The sequence below is a fragment of the Hypanus sabinus genome, chromosome 29 (genome assembly GCF_030144855.1).
Source record: "Hypanus sabinus isolate sHypSab1 chromosome 29, sHypSab1.hap1, whole genome shotgun sequence".
NCBI classification, from domain to species: Eukaryota; Metazoa; Chordata; class Chondrichthyes; order Myliobatiformes; family Dasyatidae; genus Hypanus; species Hypanus sabinus.
In genome coordinates, this window is record NC_082734.1 from 18,699,635 (window position 1) to 18,723,211 (window position 23,577).

Consider the following 23,577-nt stretch of genomic DNA (forward strand, 5'->3'; position numbering starts at 1 on the left):
CACACGTAGCAGGCCTGTAATGGGTCAGGAAGGATTTTCTTGCCAGAGCTTTTGCACACTGTCCATGAGTGATTTGCTTGCTAAATAACACCTTAAAAAGTAAAGTTTCCAAATATCGCTCTGCTTCTTCCCACTTGCAAATTCTCCAGCAACTTCTGCATTGTGACAATACACACAGGTAACACCAGTTTCCGGATTGTACATAAATATTTCTCGTAGCTGCACGTTCTTGACCTCATGAGCTCTCGGTGAAGCAGTTTCTACTGTTTCATTAAGCCATTCTGCTTTATATGAACTAGCAGTTCTTTTGCCCTTCATGCTTTTTTGGAATTTGACAGTGAATCAATAATTTCTTCAATAAAAAAAGTATAAATAAGCCAGTTCTAAAATCTGCAGACAAGACATTGCAAACGCCACGTTGTCAACACCGTCCGTGTCGGAAACCGGAAAAGGAAATGTGACTGTGTACGATTGTAAAATATACTTAACGTGCCAACGATGCAGAAGGTAACAACCTTTTGGGCGCAGTTTAAATTTCTTTGTGCTCGTGCACACGCTCACACCTTAGAGGGAACATTGTGTTGTGGCAGTCTGCAGTCAAACACAATACATCGTCACTTGGTGAGAATTCTACTTCTGCCTGCTGTGGCTCAAGGGCATTTGTAGATTCATAAAGTTACCCAGCATGGAAACATGTTTGCCTTGTCATTAAGCTCACCTTGGAGCGTGGGCAAAGTCATTCTCAGGAGAGAATAAGAAGGATGTGCATCCTGTGCAGGTGACTGCAGTTATACTGCGTGTAAGTGCTAGGTGCACAAGAATGGATACTACTCACGACCAAAGCAGCCGTCCCATCAGTGAGCTTACCTCTTTACTACGTTCGTCCAGGATCTCCACAAACTTCGCAGGAAACCAGCCTGTTGGAGGAAAGGTTCAAGAGTTTATTAGAATCAAAGCAAACTCCTTCTCCCCCGCCTCTGAATCCACCAAGAAATAGCAACACGCAGAAGAATTAACAGGAACGCTGTGTCCGTCTTCACCGGAGACGCAAACAACCTACAGATGAACAAAGCCTTGAGTGAGAGTGAGGAACTGAGGGGAATTAGTTAAAAAGTACCAGAGGTCATGCGTTTAAGGGGAGAGGCGGGAAGTTTAAAGCACGTGTGTGAGGCAATGTTTGGCTTTTAGCTGCACAGTGGGTGGTGGGTGCTGAGAACAGACTGCCAGGGAGAAGTGCCGGAGGCAGATGTGACAGTGCCATTCCAGATGCTGCGAATGGAAGGATATGGACCGTGTACAGGCACAAGAGACGTACTTTAATTTGGCATCATGTTCAGTGCAGACATTGTGTACTGTTCTATGTTCTAGAGAAGATAGTGAGACAGACTCCAAGGATCTTATGATCCACGCCCCAGAGATTTGGGAGAGCTCGATATGGAGGCAGTGAAGATAACTATTGTCTCACATTTCTACACATTTTGGAATGGTTTCTGTGGACTGGTGGATGGCAAATATGGAACAGGGAAGTACTGACCTGCTGATCTGACACTGGTAGTTGGGAAAATGAGGGATGCAAAAACAACTTCTAGGATCGGGCTGGATCAGTGTGGATTTTTTTTTAAGGAAAATCACATTTCACTAACTTTAGCAAATGTTAGCAGGAGAATAAATAGGGAGGATGTGGTGTGTTTGGTGAGGTCCCACAAAGGAGGAGATTGGCCAATACGGTGAGAGCATATAGACTCAGGAATGATGGACAAACAAGAAGGAGAATTGGTTGACAATATGAGCAGAAATTAATGGACACTTCACAGGCTGTGACTAGTAGGGCACAGCTGGGATCGGTGACAGCTATTCATTGTGTCCCACCTATTGCCAATGAGGGATGTAGGTTAAAATGCCATATCTTCAAGTTTACTGTCAATATAAACCAGGGATCTGAGAGATGGAAAAATGTGGGGTGACTATAAAATGGTGAGAGACTGGATCATGTTAATGTTCAACGAGACCTAGGTTTCCTGCACACACTGAAAGCCAACACACAAGGGCAGGACATAGTTAGGAAAGCAATTGCTCTATTGGCTTTTAATTATGAGACAACATGGAGGACAAGGGTAAGGAGTCTTTGTACGGTTATACAGACCTTGGTGAGACCACACCTGGAGCAGCATTGGTAGTTTTGGTCTCTTTCCCTAAAAGAGGATGCACTTGTCATAAAGAAAGTATAATGAAAATTCACAAAAATGGGTCCGGGGCGGCAGGTTTGCTGTGTGATGAGAGCTTGAATAGACTAAGCCAGTATTCTCTTGACTTCAGATGTGTGGCGGGCGATCTCATTAAACTTTACCGACTCATTATAGGGATGGATGCAGGGAGGAGGCATCCCTCGCTGGGGAATCCACAATTTGAGGTCACGGCTCAGAGAAGTGTTTTCTTTAACATGGCGGATGAACCCTTGGAATTCTCCATCCCAAACCGCTGCAAGAACGTAATGACTGAACCCATTCAGAACAGAGATCAAGAGATTTGTGAACACTGAGGGAATCAAAAGACATGTGGACAACACTGAGAAATGGCACAGGGGTAGGAGTTGGGCCAAGGTCCTGATGAATACACAAACACTTGAAGGGCTAGACTATCTATTGCAGCTCCCTTTTTGCTGTGTTTTTACGTCCTCGATAAAATTCCATTAACTCCCTCAGGGCTGACCTGTCCTTCCCATATCCAGCCAGCTTTCCCTCAGAAATACTTCCATCAACCGTCGTCACCATCCCTCGCACCAGGATCCACTACTGTACATCCAGAGGGAGTTTGGAATCTGGAACAGACTGCCTGAGGGGGTGGCGGAGACAGGTACCCTTACACCATTGAAGTAGTATCTAGAGGAGTATCTGAATTACCAAGACAAAGACTGAGCACTGGCAAACGGGACGGATAGGACATAGAACACAGATCAGTACAGCTCAGGGACAGGCCCTTCAGCCCACAATATAGCCCTCAAATAATTACATCGGTAATCAAATGTCCAACTAAACAATCCCTTCTGCCTACATAATGTCCATATCCTGGGCATTCAAATGTCTCTCTAAGAGTCTTCCTCAAGTTGCTATCGTACCTGAGTTCCAGGCTCTCACCATTCTCTGTGTGAAGAACTTGCTCCATACATCTCTCTTTAATTTAACCCCTCTCACCTTAAATACATATCCTCTGGCATTAGGCATTTGAAAAAGAGACAGGCTCTCTATCTTTGCTTCTCATAGTCTAATAATCCTCTAGCAGGCATCCCCTCAGTCTCTGCCACTCCAGAGTAAACAATCAAAGTTTGTCCAACCTCTCCTTTTAGCACATACCTTCTGAAACAGAAGCTTCCTGGTAAACCTCTCCAAATAATCTCTATCCTTCCTAAATGGGGCAACCAGAAATGACTCCTAATACAGTTCGAGTTTTAGAAAGCTGCAATTCAACTTCCTGATTCTTGAACTCAGTTCCTCAACTCACATGCCACACGCCCTCTTTACCACCCTGTCAACCAGGGAGGGATGGACTTGGATCCTAAGGTCCCTTTACACATCCACACTGTTAAGGGTCTGTCCATTATTTTTATTTAGCAATACCGCACAGAGTGGATCCTTCCGGCCCTTCGAGATACGCCACTCCAGCAACCCTGAAAAACTCAATTAACTCTAACCTGCTTTACAATGACCAGTTGACCCACCCGGTACGTCTTTGGACTGTGGGAGGAAACTGGAGCACTGGGAGAAAACCTACACATTCCACAGGGAGCACGTACGGACACTCCTCAGACAGTGGCGCCGGAATTGAACTCCGATGTCCGGGATTCCTGCTTTAATAGCGTTGTGCTAACCGCTATGATAACGTACTATCTCTTTACGTTCAATCTCTTAAAGTGCAACCCTTCACATTTGGCTGGGCTAAACTCCATCCACCATTTCTCGGCCCAATAACTGCAACTAATCTCTATCCCACTATACCCTTTGCCAGTCTTTTGTGTGATTCACAACATCACCAATCTGGTTCTATACCCGATGTCTAATCCTTGTATCACCTACAAATTTACCGTCCGACTCTTCTACATTTTCACCCAGGTCATTCATATACATCACAAACAGGTCCCAGTACAGATTTCCAAGGAACACCACTAGTCACAGATCTCCCATCAACCACTACCCTCGCTCTTAAAACACAGAACAGCACAGCAGAAACAGGCAATTCAGCCCACAATGTTGTGCTAAACCAGCTAAAAATACCCAAACACTCATCCCTCCAACCTACACAATGTATACAACCATCCCTCTTCCTCACGGCCATGTGCCTATCCAAACATCTCTCACAAGTCTCTAATATATTTGCTTCTACCACCATACCAGGCAGCACATTCCAGGCATCCACCACTCTTTGAGTATAAAAAAAAATTACCGCTCACATTCACCATGAACCTACCCCCTCTCACCTTTAACTCATGCCCTCTGGTATTGGACATTTCTAAGTCCCTGTCTGTTCTATCTGTACCTCTCATAATCTTATAAACCTCTATCAGATCTCCCCTCAGCCTCCGGTGCTCCAGAGAAAACAACCCAAATTTGTCCAGCCTCTCGTGATAGCACGTGCCCTCTAAACCAGGCAGCATCCAGGTCAATCTCGCCAAAGCCTCAACATCCGTCCTATAGTGGGATGGCCAGAACTGTACACAATACTTCAGATGTGGCCAAACCAGAGTTTTATAAAGCTGCAACACAACCTCTTGATGTCTGAGTTCAATGCCTCGACTAATAAACGCAGGCAAACCCATTCTGAATCCAATTGCTCAGTTCTCATGTATTTTCATCTTCTGGTTAAGCCTCCCGTGAAGGACCTTGTCAAACACTAAGTGTTTGTCTGAACACATGAATCTATCTATACATTGTAACATCTCCCTCTGCCACTCCCTCGCATCCCCCTCCTTGCCCATGTGACGGAGGCTGCCTGATGGGTGGGGAGTGGGTGACCACACATACAGACCAAAGGGGGAACGGACTGAAGGGTAAGAACAACACAGATGGGGAAACAGGCTAACTCAAAAGTGGAGAGAGCTAGTTGGATGATGTGTGTCGGGGGTATTGGGAGGAAATGAATGAGAGGGAAGGAGTTCACTCACAGGCGAATGGGCAGGGCGTGTCAGGGTGCAAGGATGGGGCTGCAGGAAGTTAAGGAAGACAAGAGTGAAAGTTAAAAGAGAGTGTGGTTGTGAGCGGGCATGTCGGAAAGAGAATGTTTGAAAACTAGAGAGAGGCAGGAATGTGAGGAAGAGAAAGGGAGGCATTGTGAGTTTGCCATCTGTGGGTTAAGGACCTTTGACTCTGATGTCAGCCAAGAGAGAAGGGTTGTGCATGAATGGGCAAACTGCAAACTCGCAATCTGCTGAAAGAAGACCATTGTTTAGAGAATAAACAAAATCAAGCTCGTCACAGAAACTTTAGCAGCTTTTCACACTGAAGGTAGGTCAATTACTCCAGAGGAAGAGCTCAGTGAGGAGATACCAGATGTTACTGAGGGAGTTCTACAGGCGAGATGGTGAAAGGGAGAGAGAAAAGGAGTAAGGGAGAGAGGGAGACAGAGGGAGTGGGAGAGGGAGGGAGAGAGCGTGAGAGGGGGAAGGGGAGGGGGGAGAGAGGGGAAGGGGAGACGGGGAAGGGGAGAGAGGGAAGGGGAGAGAGGGAGAGAGAAGGGGAATGGGGAGGAAATGGAGAGAGGGAGAGGGAGAAAGAGGGTGGGACAGTGAGAGGGAGAAAGGAGAGAAGCAGAGAGGCAGATAGAGAAAGAGGGAGAGAGAAAAGCAAAGCCGATGGGCTATGGCAGTGGTGACTTGGGAAACCAGTCTGGAACAAAGGCTAGACTATCTGGCAAAGCAGCAGAGGATTTTCTGAAATACATTCAGCAGAACTTCCTGGTTATGTAACAATTTCCAACTCAATAAGGAAGAGGCTTACAGGACATTCACCAAGCTGGTTCCTGGGACAAGGGTTGTACTATGAGGAGCGGTGCGACAACCTAGGTCTGTATTCCAGAGAGTTTAGAAAGATGATGGTAAGGGTGGGGGGGAGGAGGTCAGCCTCAGGGTTAGGATGGGAGAGGTTGTGCCTGCTTTCCTAACAATTATGAGAGCTGAGAGTAGGGTTTGGATGATGGGTTGTCAAACTGGAACATTAACTGTTTTTCTCTCCATAGATGCTGCCTGTTCTGCTGAGTGTTTCCAACATTTGCTGATTTCATCTGAGGTTGAGAGGTGATTTGATGTAGATAAGTCTAGAACTTTTTAATGCCTTGGATCTCTGCCGTTAGTTGAGGGGTCCACAGACCCCAGTTTGGGAACCCCTGCTCCAGATGGTTTGGGGGGGGGGGAGATTGAAGTTCCCACCAGCAGGTGATTCAAGAGGGGGCAGCAGGTTGGGGCACAGATTTTAAGATTTTGAGCAAAAGAGTATGTGACAAAATCTTCCTTGTTTGGATCTGGGTCTCACTGCCTGTGGGGTATTGGTAAAGTGAATAAGAAACCTATTTGACCTTTTGAGTTCATCCTGCCAGCTGTTAAGACTATGGTTAATCTTTCATCTCAGCCTCATTTTCCAGACCTGGCATCTCTACAGTAAAGCACTTGTGGACTCCAGCAGTTCAGGAAGGAGGCACATCAGCAGCTCCTTAACGATGGATTTAGCTTTGATTGATTTGCAGGGCAGTGGGGGCAAGTGGGGAATGGGACTGAAGGAACCGCTCCACCAGCAACAGGCTGCCTCTGTGCCAGAATGATTCACGGCTCAGTGCTGCCGTATGCTGGGAGCTTCTGGTAAGTCACGGCCAACAATATAATTTCTAGAACAGAGGTTCCCAACCTGGGGTCCACTGACCCCTTGGTAAATGGTAAGGGTCCACGGCTTTAAAAAGGTTGGAAACACCTGGTCTAGAGCAACAGCCACAGAGTGCTGGAGGAACTCAGCAAGGTCAGGCAGCATCTATGGAGGGGAGCGACAGTCGATGTTTCAGGACGAGATCCTTCATCAGGACTGGAAAAGAAGAGAGAGGAAGCGTAGCGGTTAGTATGATGCTATTACAGCTCGGGGTATTGGAGTTCGGAGTTCAATTCTGGCGCAGTCTGAAAGGAGTTTGTACGTTCTAGCTGTGACCGCGTGGATCTCTTCCAGCTGCTCCGGTTTCCTTCCACGGCCCAAGGCCATACGGGGTAGCAGGTTAATTGGTCAGTACAAATTATTCTGTGATTAGGTAAGGGTTAAACAGGTGGGGTGCTGAGCTGGAAGGGCCTGTTCTACGCTGTATTCCAAAATAAATTAAAATAACGTGGGGAAGGAGGAGGAGGAGTACAAGTTGGCAGGTGACAGGTGAAACCAGGTGAGGGGGAAGGTGGGAAGTGAGGAGCTGGAAGGTAGAATTAAAACCCTCTCCCCTTCTCTCTTTTTCCATTCCCCATTCCGGCTCTTCTCCATTACCTCTTCTCTTCTCACCTGTCCACCAACTCCCCCAGTGCCCCTCCTCCTTCCCTGTCTCCCATGGTCCACTCTCCTCTCCTTCGGCCCTTTACCTTTTCCACCTCTCACTTCCCACCTACCTGCCCCCTCACTGTGCCTCACCTTCCATCTTGCACTCCCTGCTCTCCCCCACCTTCTTACCCCGGCTCCTTCCCCACTTGCTTTCCAGTAACGATGGAGAGTTTCGGCCAAAAACGCTGACTGTTTATTCCCTTCCATAGATGCTGCCTGACCTGTTGAGTTCCTCTGAATTTTCTGTGTTTATGTTGCTCTGGACTTCTAGCATCTGCAGAAGCTGTTGTGACTATAATTTCTACCTGTCCACACTGCAGCCAGGTGGACAGCTGTCTGTCCCGAGCTCGGACGCCCCTCAATCGACCCAGCTTGGCTGTCCATGCAGCTGATAGACTGAAGGGCAATGTGAGGCACTCACCTCGTAGTCCATTCAGCTCTCCCACCCAGCAATGCTCATCCTTCTGAGAGATAATCTGAAAGGTACAAGTGTCCACCTCAGTTACATGGAAATAGAGGCTTCGAGAGTCAACAACCAAAGCAGGAAAGAACATTGCAAGAATAACCTGGGTTTGCAGAGCACTTGATCGAAAGCAGGTCGCCTCTCATGAAGTTATACAGTCAGCAGGGTCATCAGAAACCCTACAGTGTAACCCCCGAGGCTGAGGAATGGCATTGCCTGCCCATCCGATACTTTTTACCACTCATTGAGGAAGGGATATCGCCTTCGCTTCCACATGTTCAATGACTCAGAAAACTGAACTCCTGGCTTGTCTATTTGTCCTGGAATGGGCCTTGAACCTTACAGAACTTCAGACAGAGAAGCAGGAGGCAAGCTGAGAAAAATATTTCAATGTTTGAAGGGCAAGATATTGTTTCCTTGGGCTCTGAGACCATTCTCTGCTTTCCTTATCCCAGGCAGGGCCAGGTACTGACAGCTACCGATCTATGTCACTTCCAGGGAACTATGGACATCGCTGTAGATTCACAGTTCCAGTGCCCTGCCATCTTTTGCTAAAGTTCCCTACACCTATTTGACATCCTAACTTGACGTATCCCTGTAAACCTACACCAATTCCTCTAGATGTACCACAGAAAGCATCTTATCCGGATGCATGACAGCTTGCTACGGCAACTGCTCTGCCTGAGGCCGTAAGGAACCGCGGGGAAATCCCGAGACGGCTCAGCACATCAGAAAAGCCAGCCTCCCCTCCATGGACTACACTCTCGCTGCCTTGGTAAAGTTGCCAACATAACCAAAGATCCACCTATCCTGGACATTTTCTCCTCTACTCTCCTCCCAATGTGCAACAGATTATCTCAAAGGAGCGTTGAGATAGAATGGTAAAACAATAACTGAGTGCAGAATAAATTTATGTATGCACGTATTTATTGAAACAAAACACGGAGCCGTTGTTCCTTCCGGTCTTTCGAGCCACACTGCCCAATTTAACCCCAGGACAATTTACAATGACCAATGGACTGAGGGAGGAAACTGGAGCACCCAGAGGAAACCCACACGGTCATGGGGAGAACGTACAAACTCCTTACAGACCTCACTGGGAATTGAAACTATAAATACTGTAAACCGTTGTGCTAACCACTACGCTAAAGCAGTATAGCTACAGAGAAATGGCAGTGCAGGCTGGCGATAAGCTGCAAGGCCATAATGAGTTCAATGGTGAAGTCAAGAGTCCATCTTATCTTAATAGCCTTATAACAACTGGATAGAAGCCTGCTGACCCTTGAACCTGATGGTATATGATTTCATGCTTTTTTATTTTCTGCCTGATATGAGCAGGGAATCAGAATTAGAATCAGGTTGAATATCACCAGCATATATCATGAAATTTGTTATTCTGTGGCAGCAATACACTGCAATTCATAAATCACTATATATAAAATAAGATTAAATAAGCAGTGAAAAAAACTACTGAGGTAATGTTGAAGGGTTTATTCAGAAATCGGATGGTAGAGGGAAAGACAATGTTCCTGAATCATAATGTGCGTCTTCAGACTCCTGTACCTCCTTTTTGATGGTAGCAATGAGAAGAGGGCATGTCCTTAGTGATAGGGTTCTTAATGATGGACACTGCCTTTTTGAAGGCGTTTTGGATTCTGGGGAGGTTAGTGCCCATGATGGAGCTGGCAGAGTTTACAACTTTCTTCAGCTTTTTCCAATCCTGTGCAGGGGCCTCTCCATACCAGACAGTGATGCAACCAGTCAGAATGCTCCCCACGGTACATCTGTAGAAATTTGCGAGTGTCTTTGAGAATGTACCAAACCTCCTCAAACTCCTAATGAAATATTGCCACTGTCGTGCCTTCTTTGTAACTGCATCAAGACGTTAGGGTCAGGGTACGTCCACAGAGTTGGTGACTCCCAGGAGCTTGAAGCTGCTCACCCTTTCCACTTCTGATCCCTCGATGAGGACTGGTGTGTGTTCCCTCGACTTCCTCTTTCTGAAGTCCACAATCAATTCTTTGGTCTTCCCGACATTGTGAGGTGTGCCAGTGTTGACTGTCAGCACGGAGGAGATGTTCCTTCCAATCCGCTCTGACTGTGATCTCCTGGCGAGGAAGTCAAGGATTCAGTTGCAGAGGGAGGTACAGAGGCCCAGATCTTTGAGCTTGCTGTTTATAACTGAAGATATGATTGTGTTGAACGCTGTGTTTTAGTCTATAGACTTTAGTCTTTAGCCTAACATAGGTATTGCTATTGTTCAGGTGATCCAAGGCCAAGTGGAGACCCAGTGAGATTGCATCTGCTGTAGTCCTATTGTGGTGTTAGACAAATTGCAGTGGGTCCAGGTCCTTGCTTAGGCAGGAGTTGATTCTAGCCAAGTCCAACCTCTCAAAGCATTTCATCACAGTAGATGTACGTGCCACTAATGGTCATTGTAGCAGCTCACCCTCCTCTTCTTAGGCACTGGTATATTGCGGAATATTGGGAGCTCAGGTTGGCTATTTGGTATTTTGGTTGATCGCTGAGCTGGGCAAAGTGTTTGCAGAAGTTTTGGCTCCAATCGAGAGGCCATTATGAGGGCGCAGTTCCAATGGAGCTCCCTCGAAGCCACTGAATCAGAACCTTCTACTACTAAACTGCTCACGTTTTGAACCAGCCACCCAGATCACAATGTCTTATCACTATCCATTCGAACACCTGAGGAGTAGATAAGCTGGCATTCCGAGGAGACAACACCCTCAACTGCACACTGATGATGGCTTCTCAATGGCATTGAAACTTCTGCAAACCCTTTCCCAAGCTCGGCGGTCAACCAAACTTCCAAACTGGTATGACTCGTCCTTTTGAAGCAGGCGGGAACCTCCGACTGCAGCACTGAGAGATTGAAGGTGTCCTTGAACGCTCCCAACAATTGGTTGGCACAGGTTTTCAGAGACCCAGCAGGTACGCCAACAGGGCCTACACCTTCATCCTCTTGAAAGATGTTCTGACGTCGGCCTCTGAGACAGAGATAACAGAGTCACCAGATGCTGCAGGGATTTGCACAGGTGAATCTCCCTTATTCTCCCTTTCAATGCGTGCATAAAAGCAGTTGAGCTCATCTGGGAGTGAAGCTTCACAGCCATTCATGACGAGGAGCAGAGAGAATGTAAATCTGCAGTAAATGGTATGAACGTAAGGAACGCTGATGAACAGAGACCGTGGTTCACTAAAAGCAGCAACATAGATTCGCAGGGTTGTGAAGAGGACATAAACATCCGTGTCCTCGTAGAACAGGGCACAGAATATATCAGCGGAATGGTTCAGGCACCGTTGGAGTATTGTGCAAAGTCCTGCTCACCACACCAGAAAAAAGATGCGGCTGCAGCAGAGGGAACAGAGAGAAGATTTCTGAAGACGTTGCCTGGATTGGAGATCCTCAACTGTGGGGAGGAACTGGATAAGCTGGACCGGAAGCTGAGTGTGACCTGGTGGGAGTATATGATATCATGGGAGGCAGGGATGGGGTAAATAGTCAAATGTTTTCCCATGGCAGGGGTATTAAAAACAAGAGGCATAGTTTTAAAGTGAAAGCATAATTTAATGGGGATCCAAGGGGTACTTTTTTTCTCATATATAGACGGTGCTTGATATCAGGAATCTACTACCAGAATCAAATACTATTTAAGATGTATTTTGATAGGAAGGTATTTGGACCTACTTAAATACAGTACTGTGCAAAAGTCTTAGGCGCACATATAAAGTTAGGGTGCCAAAGACTTTTGCCTAGCGCTCTATTTGTCAATGTGTTGTGAGAGAGTTTATAAATCTGGTGGGAGCAAAGGATGTTTGGAATGGTGAGGGTGGAGCAGTGCAGGTGGGGTATGGGACAGGAGGTAGGGGCGGAGGGGGGGTGGTGGCACGGGTGTAGACATACTCAGCCTTGAGAGACCAGGCAGGGTCATTTGATCCCAAACCATTGGTTTATTGATCATCACAGAATGTCTCTCTGATGCTTCCCTCTCCCTTCCCCTTTTCCCAACCGTGATTCCCCTCTCCCTGTTCCCTTTCCAGTCTCAGTCCACAACAGAGACCCAGATCAGAATCAGGTTTATCATCACTCACATATGTCATGATTTTTTTTGCAGCAGCAGTACAGTGCAACACATAAAATAACTACACTACTGTGCAAATGTCTTAGGCGCTCCACATACGTATGTGCCTAGAACTTTTGCACAGTACCGTAAGTGTTAATGTGGACAAACAGGATCACTGTAGCTGGACAAAAGGGTCAGCATGACTGTGGTGGGCAGAAGGGCCTGTTTCTGTGCTGTACATCTCCATGACTCAGGTTGTTGAGAGCATGCCATTCCAGACTGGGAACTGTGTAATGAGGAAAGGAAGAACAACCAATCTTCCTCTGGGGAAGCAGGGTTCCCTTGGGGAAACGCAACCATCACTGAAAAGAATTCTTCATTAAGATGTAGGGTGAGGGAGCTGAGACAGATTCTGTAGCTAGCATCCCGAATCGATAAAAGACAAACAATGATGTGTGAGATGGGTGTGATGAATTGGGAAACACTAGAACATAGTTCAAGTTTAATTGTCATTCAACCGTACATGAATGTCCATGAATGCAGCTGAACAAAACAGTGCTACTCCAGGATCACAAACTAAACCTACAGTCCAAGACCCCAAATCCATGAACGTTGCAGAGATCTGCAGTCAAACACTTGTCCTCTGCCGTGCAAACACTGGGTGGCAGCACTGACTCCAGCAGCCAATAAATCAGTGAATTGGACTTGCAGCATTCCTCATAGAACATCACGGCATAGGAACAGGCACCTCGACCCACGATGTCACACTGAACCAGCAACCAAACACCTAATTCAACTAATCCCTTCTACACAATGTCCATATCCCTCCATTCTGTGCCTACTCACATGCCCTATCTATAAAAACTGAAAGGTTTGACCGTGGGTAGGCAACGGGGAACTTTTAAAGAGCTCATGGATGAATGATGATAATGGTTCATTCCTGACTGGAGTAAACAGCAGCAAAGGAAGCTAAACTTTGGATTTCAAAATTAATCAGGGATTGTGCTAGAGAAATAAAATGAGAGGAAGACTGCAGAGAACAGAGAAACTGACTGATGGGGAAACAACTAGTCAAGACAAATGAAGGTTCATTATAGTCAGAAGTGGAGTCTTTATAATGGGGGATAAAGAAACGGTGGAACAATTAATTTCAAGTTCTGATTCTGTCTTCACAAAGGAGATATCCTTTGGACTGCTTCCAATGCTACTTTATCCTTTGTTCATCTTACTTATTTTCTTATTTTTTAATTGATTCAGATACAGGCCCTTCCAGCCGTGCCAACTAGCATCCCCCCGATTTAACCCTAGCCTAATCACAGGACAATTACAATGACCAATTAACCTGCCAATCTTTGGACTGCGGAGGAATCTGCAGCATCTGGCGAAAGCCGACGTGGTCACGGGGAGAACGTACAAACTCCTTACAGGCAGCGGGAGGAATGTCTAAGAAAGGACATGGTAGCATTGGAGATGGTCTAAAGGAGATTCACCAGGTTCACTCCTGGGATGGGTTGGTTGTCTTATCAAGAGAAGCTGAACAATTGGAGTCTGAATGCTTTTGGAACTTAGAAGAGTGAGCGTGACTTTATTGAAAACTGCAAGGCCATAAGGAGGCTAGACAGGAGAAATGTCAAGATGTTTATACTAATGGAAGAGTTGAAAGAGGAGATGTCGCTTCAAGGGGGTGGTCTTTTAAAACTGAAGTGCACAGAAATTTCTTCTCACATGGTGTAAATCTTTGGAACTTTCTGCCCTAGAGAGTTGTGGAGGCTAAATCATTAGAAGTACTTTAAGTGAAGATAAATAAAGTTTTGAGGGATTTAGGGTGAAGGCGATCTGGCACACAGGAGAATTTGAGGTTTGGGGTACATCAGCTATGATCTTATGAAACAGGCTTGAGGACCCAGGTGGTCAACTTCTTGCCCACTAACTTCACCTGTCCGTATCCCTTTGCAGGCTCTCTGCATCCTCCTCACCACTGGACTCAGTTTAATTCTTTAATTAGACTGTTTGTTATTTTCTTTGCAGCTTAAAATTAATTACCTGCTTGTATTTTTTTATATAGCTACATATATACATGTAACTGTGGCCACTGTGTGTGTGTATCTCTCTCTCTCTATACACACAGTTGTTCAGTGTGTCTCCTAGTGGTTTCAGTTCTTGTATCATTCTGGAAAGCTCTGGAAGATTCTCTGGTCCTGCATTATTTGAATAGAGGCTCTATGATTGGCGGACTCTTCTCTACAAATTTGAATGGAATGCTGCTTATCCATGGGTATGCAAAGTGTCCACAAGGCTCTGCCATCTTTTTGCTTCTTCTCTCCTTTCTGTAACTGTTACTGTCCGTTTTCAAATTTGTTTGTTCTCTTAACACTTAAAATGATTGTGAAGCAAGAAGTTTTGTGCCTCTTTCCTGACTGCTGGATCAATACGTCAGAATACAACATCACGTTGCTAGCCCACCTGACTTTGAACTGCCAATAGACCTAGTGACAGTACACTGGGATGGGGTGGCAGTGTGGAGATGCATTTCAACCAAAGGAAGTGTAAGGTGCTCCTTCCCTCCGCTAGCCTTGGACAAGATGTAGCTCCTGCTTAGCACCCCCCCTCCCCGATCAGGGTCACATGAAGCTACGGTGCATCACATCCCGGTTTATGCGAGCACTGATGCCAGGCGGACAATCCCTGAAGAGTATTGATAACGGCTGGGATCGCCTGTCTTGTAAAGACACTGCCCAGGAGAAGACAATGGCAAACCACTTCTGTAGAAAATTTGCCAAGAGCAATCATGGTCATGGAAAGACCATGATCACCCATGTCATACGACACGTCACATAATGGACACACAATGGCACCCTTCTTTCCATCACAGGGTTCATAACCTTGCAGATCATGGCTCTGCAAACACACACCCAAGGACTCTTTAAATATAATGAGGATTTCTGCTTCCATCACTCTCTTAGGCACGAGCAACTGGATGTGATATCTACTGTGAACGACTCTACCTACCGTGATGATGTCATTTTTTCGGAATCCCAGCTCATCGTCATCATGGCGTTCAAAATCCAGGAGAGCTTTGGCTCTGCGCTTTCGATTTCGGGACACAGCGATGTAGGTCTCGTGGTCTTTCTGATGGCTCTCCATGGAATAATCCGGCATCAGCTCCTGTGAAGGAGGCAGGTTTATTGAAAGCTCAAATGCACAGTCAGGCAGAGATAAAAAGCTCTCTGTAGGTGGAATGGATTCTGGAGGGGGTAAAGAGTTGTGGGCATATCTAACTCAAGCACAATATATGGTAAACGTGAAAATAATTGAATAACTTTGGAATGTCTTCATAACTCAGTGGGTACTGAACAATTTAAGAAAGCAGCCACAGGGAAAAAACTTCATTTTCTTGAATGCAACATAAAGGTTTTCTTGCGAATTTGTCCATCTCTCCCCTTACAAACTGGCTGGGCCAATGGGTACAAAATTGGCTTGGTCCCTGAAGACAGGACATAGCGATGGAGGAATTCTCTGACTGAAGGTTTCACAGAGATCAGTGCTGGGCCCACTGTTTGTGATATACAGTAAAAGTACATGAAAATATAGGTGGTCTGGTTATTAAGTTTGCGGTCAATGTGAGAATTGGCAATGACTGTGGATGGCAAAGGAGTAGAATTAGCCATTCAGTCAATTGAATCTGCTCCATCATTCAATCATGGATGACTTACTTCTCAACTCCATTCTTTTCTGTTCTTCCCCTAACCCTTAACTCCCTTACTAACCAAGACCTATCAATCGCTGCCTTCAATGTCTTGGGCTCCACAACCCCCTCTTGGCAACAAATTCCACAGATTCACCATCCTCCAACTGAAGAAGCTCCTCACCCCTGTATCTGGAATAGGATGAGATAAATTGCCGTCATGGTTGGCGCAGAGATGATGGGCTGAAGGGCCTGTTCCATGCTGTACTGGTCTATGTTCTTTAACTCAACCGGTTTGGCAAGCCCCTTGTGCTCAGCCTCGCCCCTCACTTCAGCACTTCACCCCACCACCCATTTCCACTCCCTCTCACACACATTCCTCCAGTACCCTCATTCCTCGCTCTGACTCCTGCAGCACACTGCCGACACCCACCCCCCACCCGTCCCACCGCACACTGAGATCACCACCAGCCCTCAGGAGACACCGCCACGGACAAATCAGGACGCTCCCCACCCCTGAGCACTCACTCCGCTGCAGAGGCGCGGGAGACTGGAAAACACACAAAACTGCTGAATCCTGATGCAAGCAAGACAGTGGCAAGATTCCATCAGGAGCTTGAGGAGACTAGGTACGTCACCAAAAACACTCCCAAATTCCGACAGAGGCACAGCGGAAAGCACTATATCACAATCTGATATTTTATTATGTATTCATACTGTAATTCACAATTTTTCTCCATTATTATGTATTGCATTGTACTGCTGCCGCAAAGTTAACAAATTTTTCAACATATGCCTGTGATTCTAAGAGGAACTGGCCCAAAGTGTTGACTGTTCATTTCCCTCCATAGATGCTGCCCGACCTGCTGAGTTCCTGCAGCATTCTGTGAGCGTTGGTCTCTGCCACCACTCAACCATTTCAACAACTGGGAAAAGCTGACCCCTGCACTCCTCCAGCAGCCAACGGGTCAAATCATTAACGAGGCAAGGTTTGCATCCTCTCCTGCTGCCCATGCATCTGTGGGGACTCCCCTCGGAGACAGAAACGTCTCACTACCCAGAGCTAAGCCTCTAATCCAGCAACAATAAGCAGGGACACTCCTCTACCTGCTTGCAGTCCTAAGGAGCTCTTCTCCCTTGCTCATTCCTGTCCATGGGTAAAAGACCACAAGATATAGGAGCAGAACTGGGCCATTTGGCTCATCACGTTTGCTCTGCTATTTCCAACATGGCTGATCCATTTTCCCTCTCAGCTCCAATCTTCCGCCTTCTCCTTGTATTCATTCATTCACTGACTAATCAAGAATCTATCAACCTCTACCTTAAATATACCCAATGACTTGGCCTCCATAGCCACCTGTGGCAAAGAATTCCACAGATTCACCACTCTCTGGCTAAAGAAATTCTTCCTCGTCTCCATTCTAAATTGACGTCCCTCTATTCTGAGGCTGTGTCCTCTGGTCTTAGATTCCCCCACCATAGGCAACATCCTCTCCACAATCCCTTCTACCAAGACCTTTCATCATTCGATAGTTTTCAATGAGGTCACCCCTCATTCTTCTGAATTCAGTAAGCACAGGCCCCAAGCCATCAAATGCTCCTCATACGACAAGCCTGTGAGCATGCTTGCTCTTGCAAAATACAAAAAGCAGGAGCAGAGGGGTGCCATACTGGGTCCTGGTGTGGCAGGTTTATCTCATGAGGGGCTGTGCTGACACTGACAGACTAGTGGAAGCCTATTTTTTATCTTAACCTTTTGTGCTTTATAAGCCGGCTGGGTGAATGTGTGTCACCAACGTGCATGAGGATCAGGCTTTTGAATAGTTTCTGCAGCCAGTGATCACATCAAGTTTAACAGCGCCACTGTGCAGAGGTTCCAGCTCAGGCTGGTGGCTAACGGAAGGCGGGCCTCAGTACCCAACTGCTCCCCCATGTGGTCTCCATGTATAACTACAGCTGTGCGAAATTCTACAGTGTGAAGTTCCAACTGGTGCTATTTTTACGCAGAAATCTGCTTGAAATTTAACAGAGCAAACTTCAATAAGTACTGTGAGTATGAAACACAATTCAAAATACTGGACAACACCTGTGGAGAGGTTTCAGGGTGATGACCTACACAGGAAACCTTCCCCGAGAGGTGCGAGATCTACTTACAATGGTACAGTTTTTGGGGTCCAGGCACTGAAAGTGCCGAGCTACTTGAAGGATGGCCTCTCGCAGATCTGCCACCAACTCTGTCTGCTTAATGTTCTTTGCCTTGAGTGCCTCTGCATCTTCGTTGTCCCCTGTCAGCGAGAATGGTGGAGAGAGCAGGTACGTGAGCAGACGAGGCAGCAGGAGGAGGGGAGAGGGGAGTGGGGTGAGGGGGTGGGAGGACTGCAACGGTAGAGAGGAAGGAAGGGGCAAGAAGTGGCGGGAAATAGTGAGGGGAGAGTTGGGGGGGGGGGGAGAAGAAGTATTCTAGGGAAGAGAATAATGCCCAGAAGGGGTACGGTGAGAATTACATTTTTAATTCTTAATATTTTTAAGAATATGTTTGTTTATTTATATTCTGGTACTTTACGGGTACAGGATGCTATTCAGCCATCAATTCTACCTCTGGTTTCAGCATGGACTAGATGGGCTGAAGGGCCTGTTTCTAGGCTGTACTTCTCTATGACTCTGGGTTGCAGTTTAACTCCCACCTTCTCCCCAGAATCCTGTGAATTCCTCTTCTCCGTGTGCGCCTCTTTCCTATTCCTTATCTAATCCTGTTTCCATGAGCCCCACGGGGAGGAAGTTCCCGGTCACATCTCCCAGCTGAAGAAAGGTTTCCCCTTTTGACCCCTGCATCTTCTGAATGCTCTGGACATCCTGGCAATGTGCTCTAGCTGTGATCTAGCCAGTGTTACATAAAAGGGTCCACGTAACCCACTTGCCCTTGTGGCCTGCACTTCTAGTTAGAAAGAGCAGGATCCCATTTGCTTTACTAACCGCTGCCTCAACGTGTCCTGGACCTCTGGTGAACTTAGAGAAAGGCACTCCCAGATTCTCCGCTGGCACACGCTCCTCGTTACTCTGCCATCGCAGAGATATTCTCCCTGCTCATTCTGGCCTGTAGTATTCACACTTCTCCAAGTTCCATCTGCCATGCCCCCTGCCCACAGAGCCAGTGTGCGGACATCCTCTTGCAGTCTATTCCTGTCCCCCTCGCTGTTCAACTTTTATCTAATCCAGGGATACTTAACCTTTTGTATGCCATCGACACCTTTGGCAGACCAGTGAAGCCCATGGACCAGCCATGATGAAATGACTCGATGGGCCAAATGGGTGAATTCTGCTCCTATATCTTATAGTCTTATAATTGAAGGAAATGCTAAATTTCAGTTAGAGGTGAGTGAAAATAAACATGCAAATTCCTTCTCATCCAAGTTCATGGACCCCCTGCTCTAATCCACAACTCATCGACATAATTATAGAACTTTATGCTTCACATGTGTTTAAATTGCCAATTCACTCCCGAAGAGAGCACAGATGCCAGCAGTGACCCGGGAGCTCTGCTGTCCACCGGTCACTCCTCCCACCCTACAGCTGCTGACCCTTTAATTTCCTCTCAGCCCCAGTCTCCTGCCTTCCCCGCTAGAGCAGGGCTTCCCAACCTTTTTTATGCCGTGGACCAATACCATTAAGCAAGGGCATTGTAGACCCCCTGATCTGGGACCAAACATCCAGAACTGCATGATCTTCTAAGATTAGTAACAACATTTCACTTCCTTTCCCCATTCCTGCGTCTTTCTGAGCACCTTGAAGGTTAAGTGCACAGCCCCGTCCTTTCATCAAGTCCAGTATCAGTTGATGACTCGACATCATAATCCTACTTGGCCTATTCGTGCCGACAGCTCAATAACACTATTCACAGGATCCTGTGCTTGTTCACAAACTTTCTAAACCCAGTTTGTATTTCCTTGTTTTCTCTCTGAACTTGCTTCCATTCAACATGCTCTATTCATTTGAACAACTTATTACATTTTTAAAAAATGATACAGCAACAATTGTCAGGGAAATACTGCTGCTTTGCTGTGTTGTTTTGGATAAGATGCCTCAAGGTACCTTTTCCGTACTCACTGGAGTGAGGAAGAATCGCCTCACTGAAACCTATCGGAAGTTGAAAGGCCTTGATGGAGAGCATATGGAGAGGATGTTTCCTGTGGTGGGGGAATCTAAGACCAGAGGATAGAGGGGCTGCATTTAGAACGGAGAAGAGGAGCAATTTCTTTAGCCAGAGAGTGGCGAATCTGCAGAATTTGTTGCTACAGGCAGCCGTGGAGGCCAAGCATTTGGATATATTTAAAGCAGGAGTTGATAGATTCTTGAACAGTCAGGGCATGAAGGGTAGGAGATTGGGTCCGAGAGGGAGAATGGATCAGCCATGATGAAATGACAGAGCAGACTCGATTCTAATCCTGCTCCTATATCTTAGGGTGTAAACATTTCCATTCAGACCAGAGCCTAGGTTGCACCACAGACAGAAAATTGGTAAATAACAGGGAAAGGGAAAAGATTTGTCAAAAATGGAGAGAAATGTACAAGAAGACAAGCTGGATCTCGTTTACCTGCAGCTGCACGAGCCCGTGATGAGGAACTGCTGTGTGCTAGTTTCTGCTGAAGCATGACTACAGGACAATCATCTTCCTACAGGTTGTAACTCTCAGGGACTTGGGCTTTAATATTCTTATTATTTTCGTGACAGTATGTTTTACTTTTATTGTAATTTTATGTGTTAACTGTGCCTTGTGCTGTGTGTGACTGCTGGGACTGTGTTTTGCCCCTTGGCCCTGGAGCAACACTGGTTCATTTGGCTGTATTCATATGTATGGTTGAATGACAATTAAACTTGAACTTGAATAAGGTGAGTTTCCTTTGGTTTGTACAAGGACCATTGCTTTCAGCGAGTAATAATAATATGGGAACAGGCCCTTCGGCCCATCGTCTTCATGCTGACCATCAACAACCCCATATACACTAATGTTACGTTAATCTCATTAACTCCCCTGGAACTGGACCACTCACTGAGCAATTAACACACCAACCTGAATGTCTTTAGGACTTCGAAGGAATCCAGAGAACCCTGGGTCACGGGAAGAACGTGCCGATTCCGAGGTCAGGGCTGAACCCGGGTGGCTGAACTGAGAGGCAGCAGCTTTACCCACTCTGCCACTTTGTAGGAGAGCAGCATCCATCATCAAAGATCCCCACCACTCAGGCCACACTCTTTTCTCCCTGCTGCCATCATCAGGCAGAAGGTACTGGTGTCTCAAGTCTCTCACCAACAGGTTCAAGTACAGTTACTATCCTTCAACCACCAGGCTTCTGAGAAGTTCCCACAACCAATGATCTCACCTTATCTTGTTATTTCATGCTCTCGTTATCTATTGCTATTTATTTATATTTGCATTTGCAAAGTTTGTGGCTCATTGATCCTGTTTACAGTTACTGTTCTATAGATTTGCTGAGTATGCCCGCAGGAAAAAGAACCCCAGGGTTGTATGTGGTGACATGTATTACTCCGATAATATATTTTACTTTGAGTTTTGGACTTTGCACTCTTCTCTTACTGCACAGATGATTAGGATGGATATAAGGGCACAGATCTCAGAAACACGAGAGCTGAGGCAGGCAAGCAAAGGCCAGCAGCGCGGCAGCAGATTAAACTTAATGCTGAAATTCTAAAGTGCTACATTTTGGGAGCAAGACTGAATGACGGGTACAAGATCAGAGAGATCTGGAGCTAAAAGAGGATAGTTCATTGAAAGTGGTAGAGCGATAGAGGAAGCAATTTATAAAGCATGCAGATCCAGGAGTTCACTAGTTTATCCTCAGGTAAAGTACTGCGGAGTGTCATTTCCACTTCAGGAATGATGTGAAGGCTTTGGAAAAGGCGTGGAAGTGATTCCCAAAGAGATTCCAGAGATTAATTGAGCAGCTAAGGTTGTTCTTGTTGGAACAACGTCATGAACCCTTCAGACCAGCAGGGGGTGCCACATTGTGGCGGATCTCCATGCTCCTGAATGTAATTTATCTGAGTTCATTAGAGTTGTTTAATAACTACTTTTATTATTAGGCTCTCACTGTGCTTTTCGTCACACTCATTAAGTGATTACGGTTTCCCTATGCTTAGCGTGATTTGTTTTTAATTTCGACCTGCACAGGTTTCCCGTGTTTTATCACAAAGCAAGAGAAAGTCTGCAGATGCTGGAAATCCAAAGCAACACACACAAAATGCCAGAGGAACTCAGCAGGTCAGGGAGCATCAATGGAAAGAGGAAACAGTCAACGTTTCGGGCCAAGACCCTTCATAAGGAAACGTCGACTCTTTGATCTTTTTGACAGATGCCTAGCTTGCTGAGTTCCTCCAGCTTCCTGTGTTTTACAGTATGTTCTGTTTAAGGTTATCCTGGACCAGTACTCAAGGCTGAATTCTGGATTCAAGTTCTGTGTGAACCACTGTTCTGTGTGCTCAAGTCCCCAGTAAATGAGCTCTTGGTTTGATTGCTCCTTGCATTATTCTCCAAATAGATCTTCCTCGTTAATTTCGATCCCTGAGTCTGCAGATCATTACAAACAGTGGAGGCTGCAAGGGGGTCTGGTATAGGTATATATCAAGGGAATCGAGAGAGCCCTTGAAAGGGGAAGAAAGAGGGGGCAAGTGAAGAACCAAGAGTGACAGGACGGTTTTGTTACCCCTCCTGCTCAGTGGTTGGGGGTCTGAGACGGATTCAATTACGGTGTTTAAAAGCGATTTGTGTCTGCAGGGGAGAGTTGTTGCTGGCTGTGGGGAGAGGGAAGGGGGGGAAGGAGAGGATGAGTAGAACTAGTCCTCCTTTCACACTGAGTTTCAGGAAAATGCAAGTGTGCGTCTCAGAACCACAGAAAGTAAATTTACCGAAGAGCAGAGCTCCCAGGCCGGACTTCCTGCGCTGGGACTGTCGTCGAACTATCTGGAAATGAAGACAAAGGTGTGAGAGGCCACGGTAAAACATTGCTCAACCTCAGGTTGACTGAAAGCAACAAACCCAGAGCTCAGCCCCCAGCATCTTCTTTGCAGAAACATCTCCTGGACAAGGCCAGTGTACTGGCCACGGCATCAACAGAAACATGACCTCACTCCGAACCGAGGCTAGTACCCAGTTTACAGACCACACTCAGCCGGTCTTTGCAGAGCACAGCTGCACTAGCGTGGGCATTTCTGGACCCAGTCACTCAAAAGCCACGGACCCCTTACTCCCAAATCACTTCCCCTGCACCCACCCATTCCCAGCTCCTGCACCTTTACTGCTGAACCTACATCAGTATGCCCTCCATTGCTTGCCCGCCTACACAGCCCTTACAGTGTGTCCAGCCTCCCTCCCCCTCCACCCCTTGTGCCACAATTGCTCCCTGTCCCTTCTACGACTCTGACAACCCCCGCCATTATCTCCACCCCATACCTGCATGTTGCTTGGGCTCCCTCAGTCCCCCTGACCTCTCACACCACGCCAGCAGAGCTTGGGGGACTGTTTAACCCTCATCCTCTCATCGAAAAACCATCACACCCTTTACGCTACAATTGGAGTATAAAAGTTGAGATTGTTTGCTGTGTAACCAAAACTATGTAGTCAGCTTTGAAGTTTGCTATTTGCTATGCATGTACCCAATTTAGTAGGAGAATGAAATCTTAAGAATGTAGAAGACAATGGTGTGTTCATGAGAGGTAGCTAAGAGATGTAGATTAGAACATGATTAAGTCAATGGGTAGAAACAATAGTGGCGGATGTACTTGTG

General features: G+C 46.4%; 1 protein-coding gene across 3 annotated transcripts in view; it reads right to left on the reverse strand.

Annotated features, from left to right (window-relative positions):
- Positions 1-23,577, reverse strand: part of sgsm3 (small G protein signaling modulator 3) — a 113,634-nt gene that overhangs the window by 18,368 nt on the left and 71,689 nt on the right. For all 3 annotated transcript variants that reach the window (XM_059953876.1, XM_059953878.1, XM_059953879.1), the window contains 5 exons: positions 22,700-22,754; positions 17,932-18,062; positions 15,102-15,257; positions 7,972-8,026; positions 868-917 (listed from right to left, as the gene is read on the reverse strand). In XM_059953876.1, the coding sequence (XP_059809859.1) occupies positions 868-917; positions 7,972-8,026; positions 15,102-15,257; positions 17,932-18,062; positions 22,700-22,754 (447 nt within the window). The remainder of the gene's footprint in view (positions 1-867; positions 918-7,971; positions 8,027-15,101; positions 15,258-17,931; positions 18,063-22,699; positions 22,755-23,577) is intronic.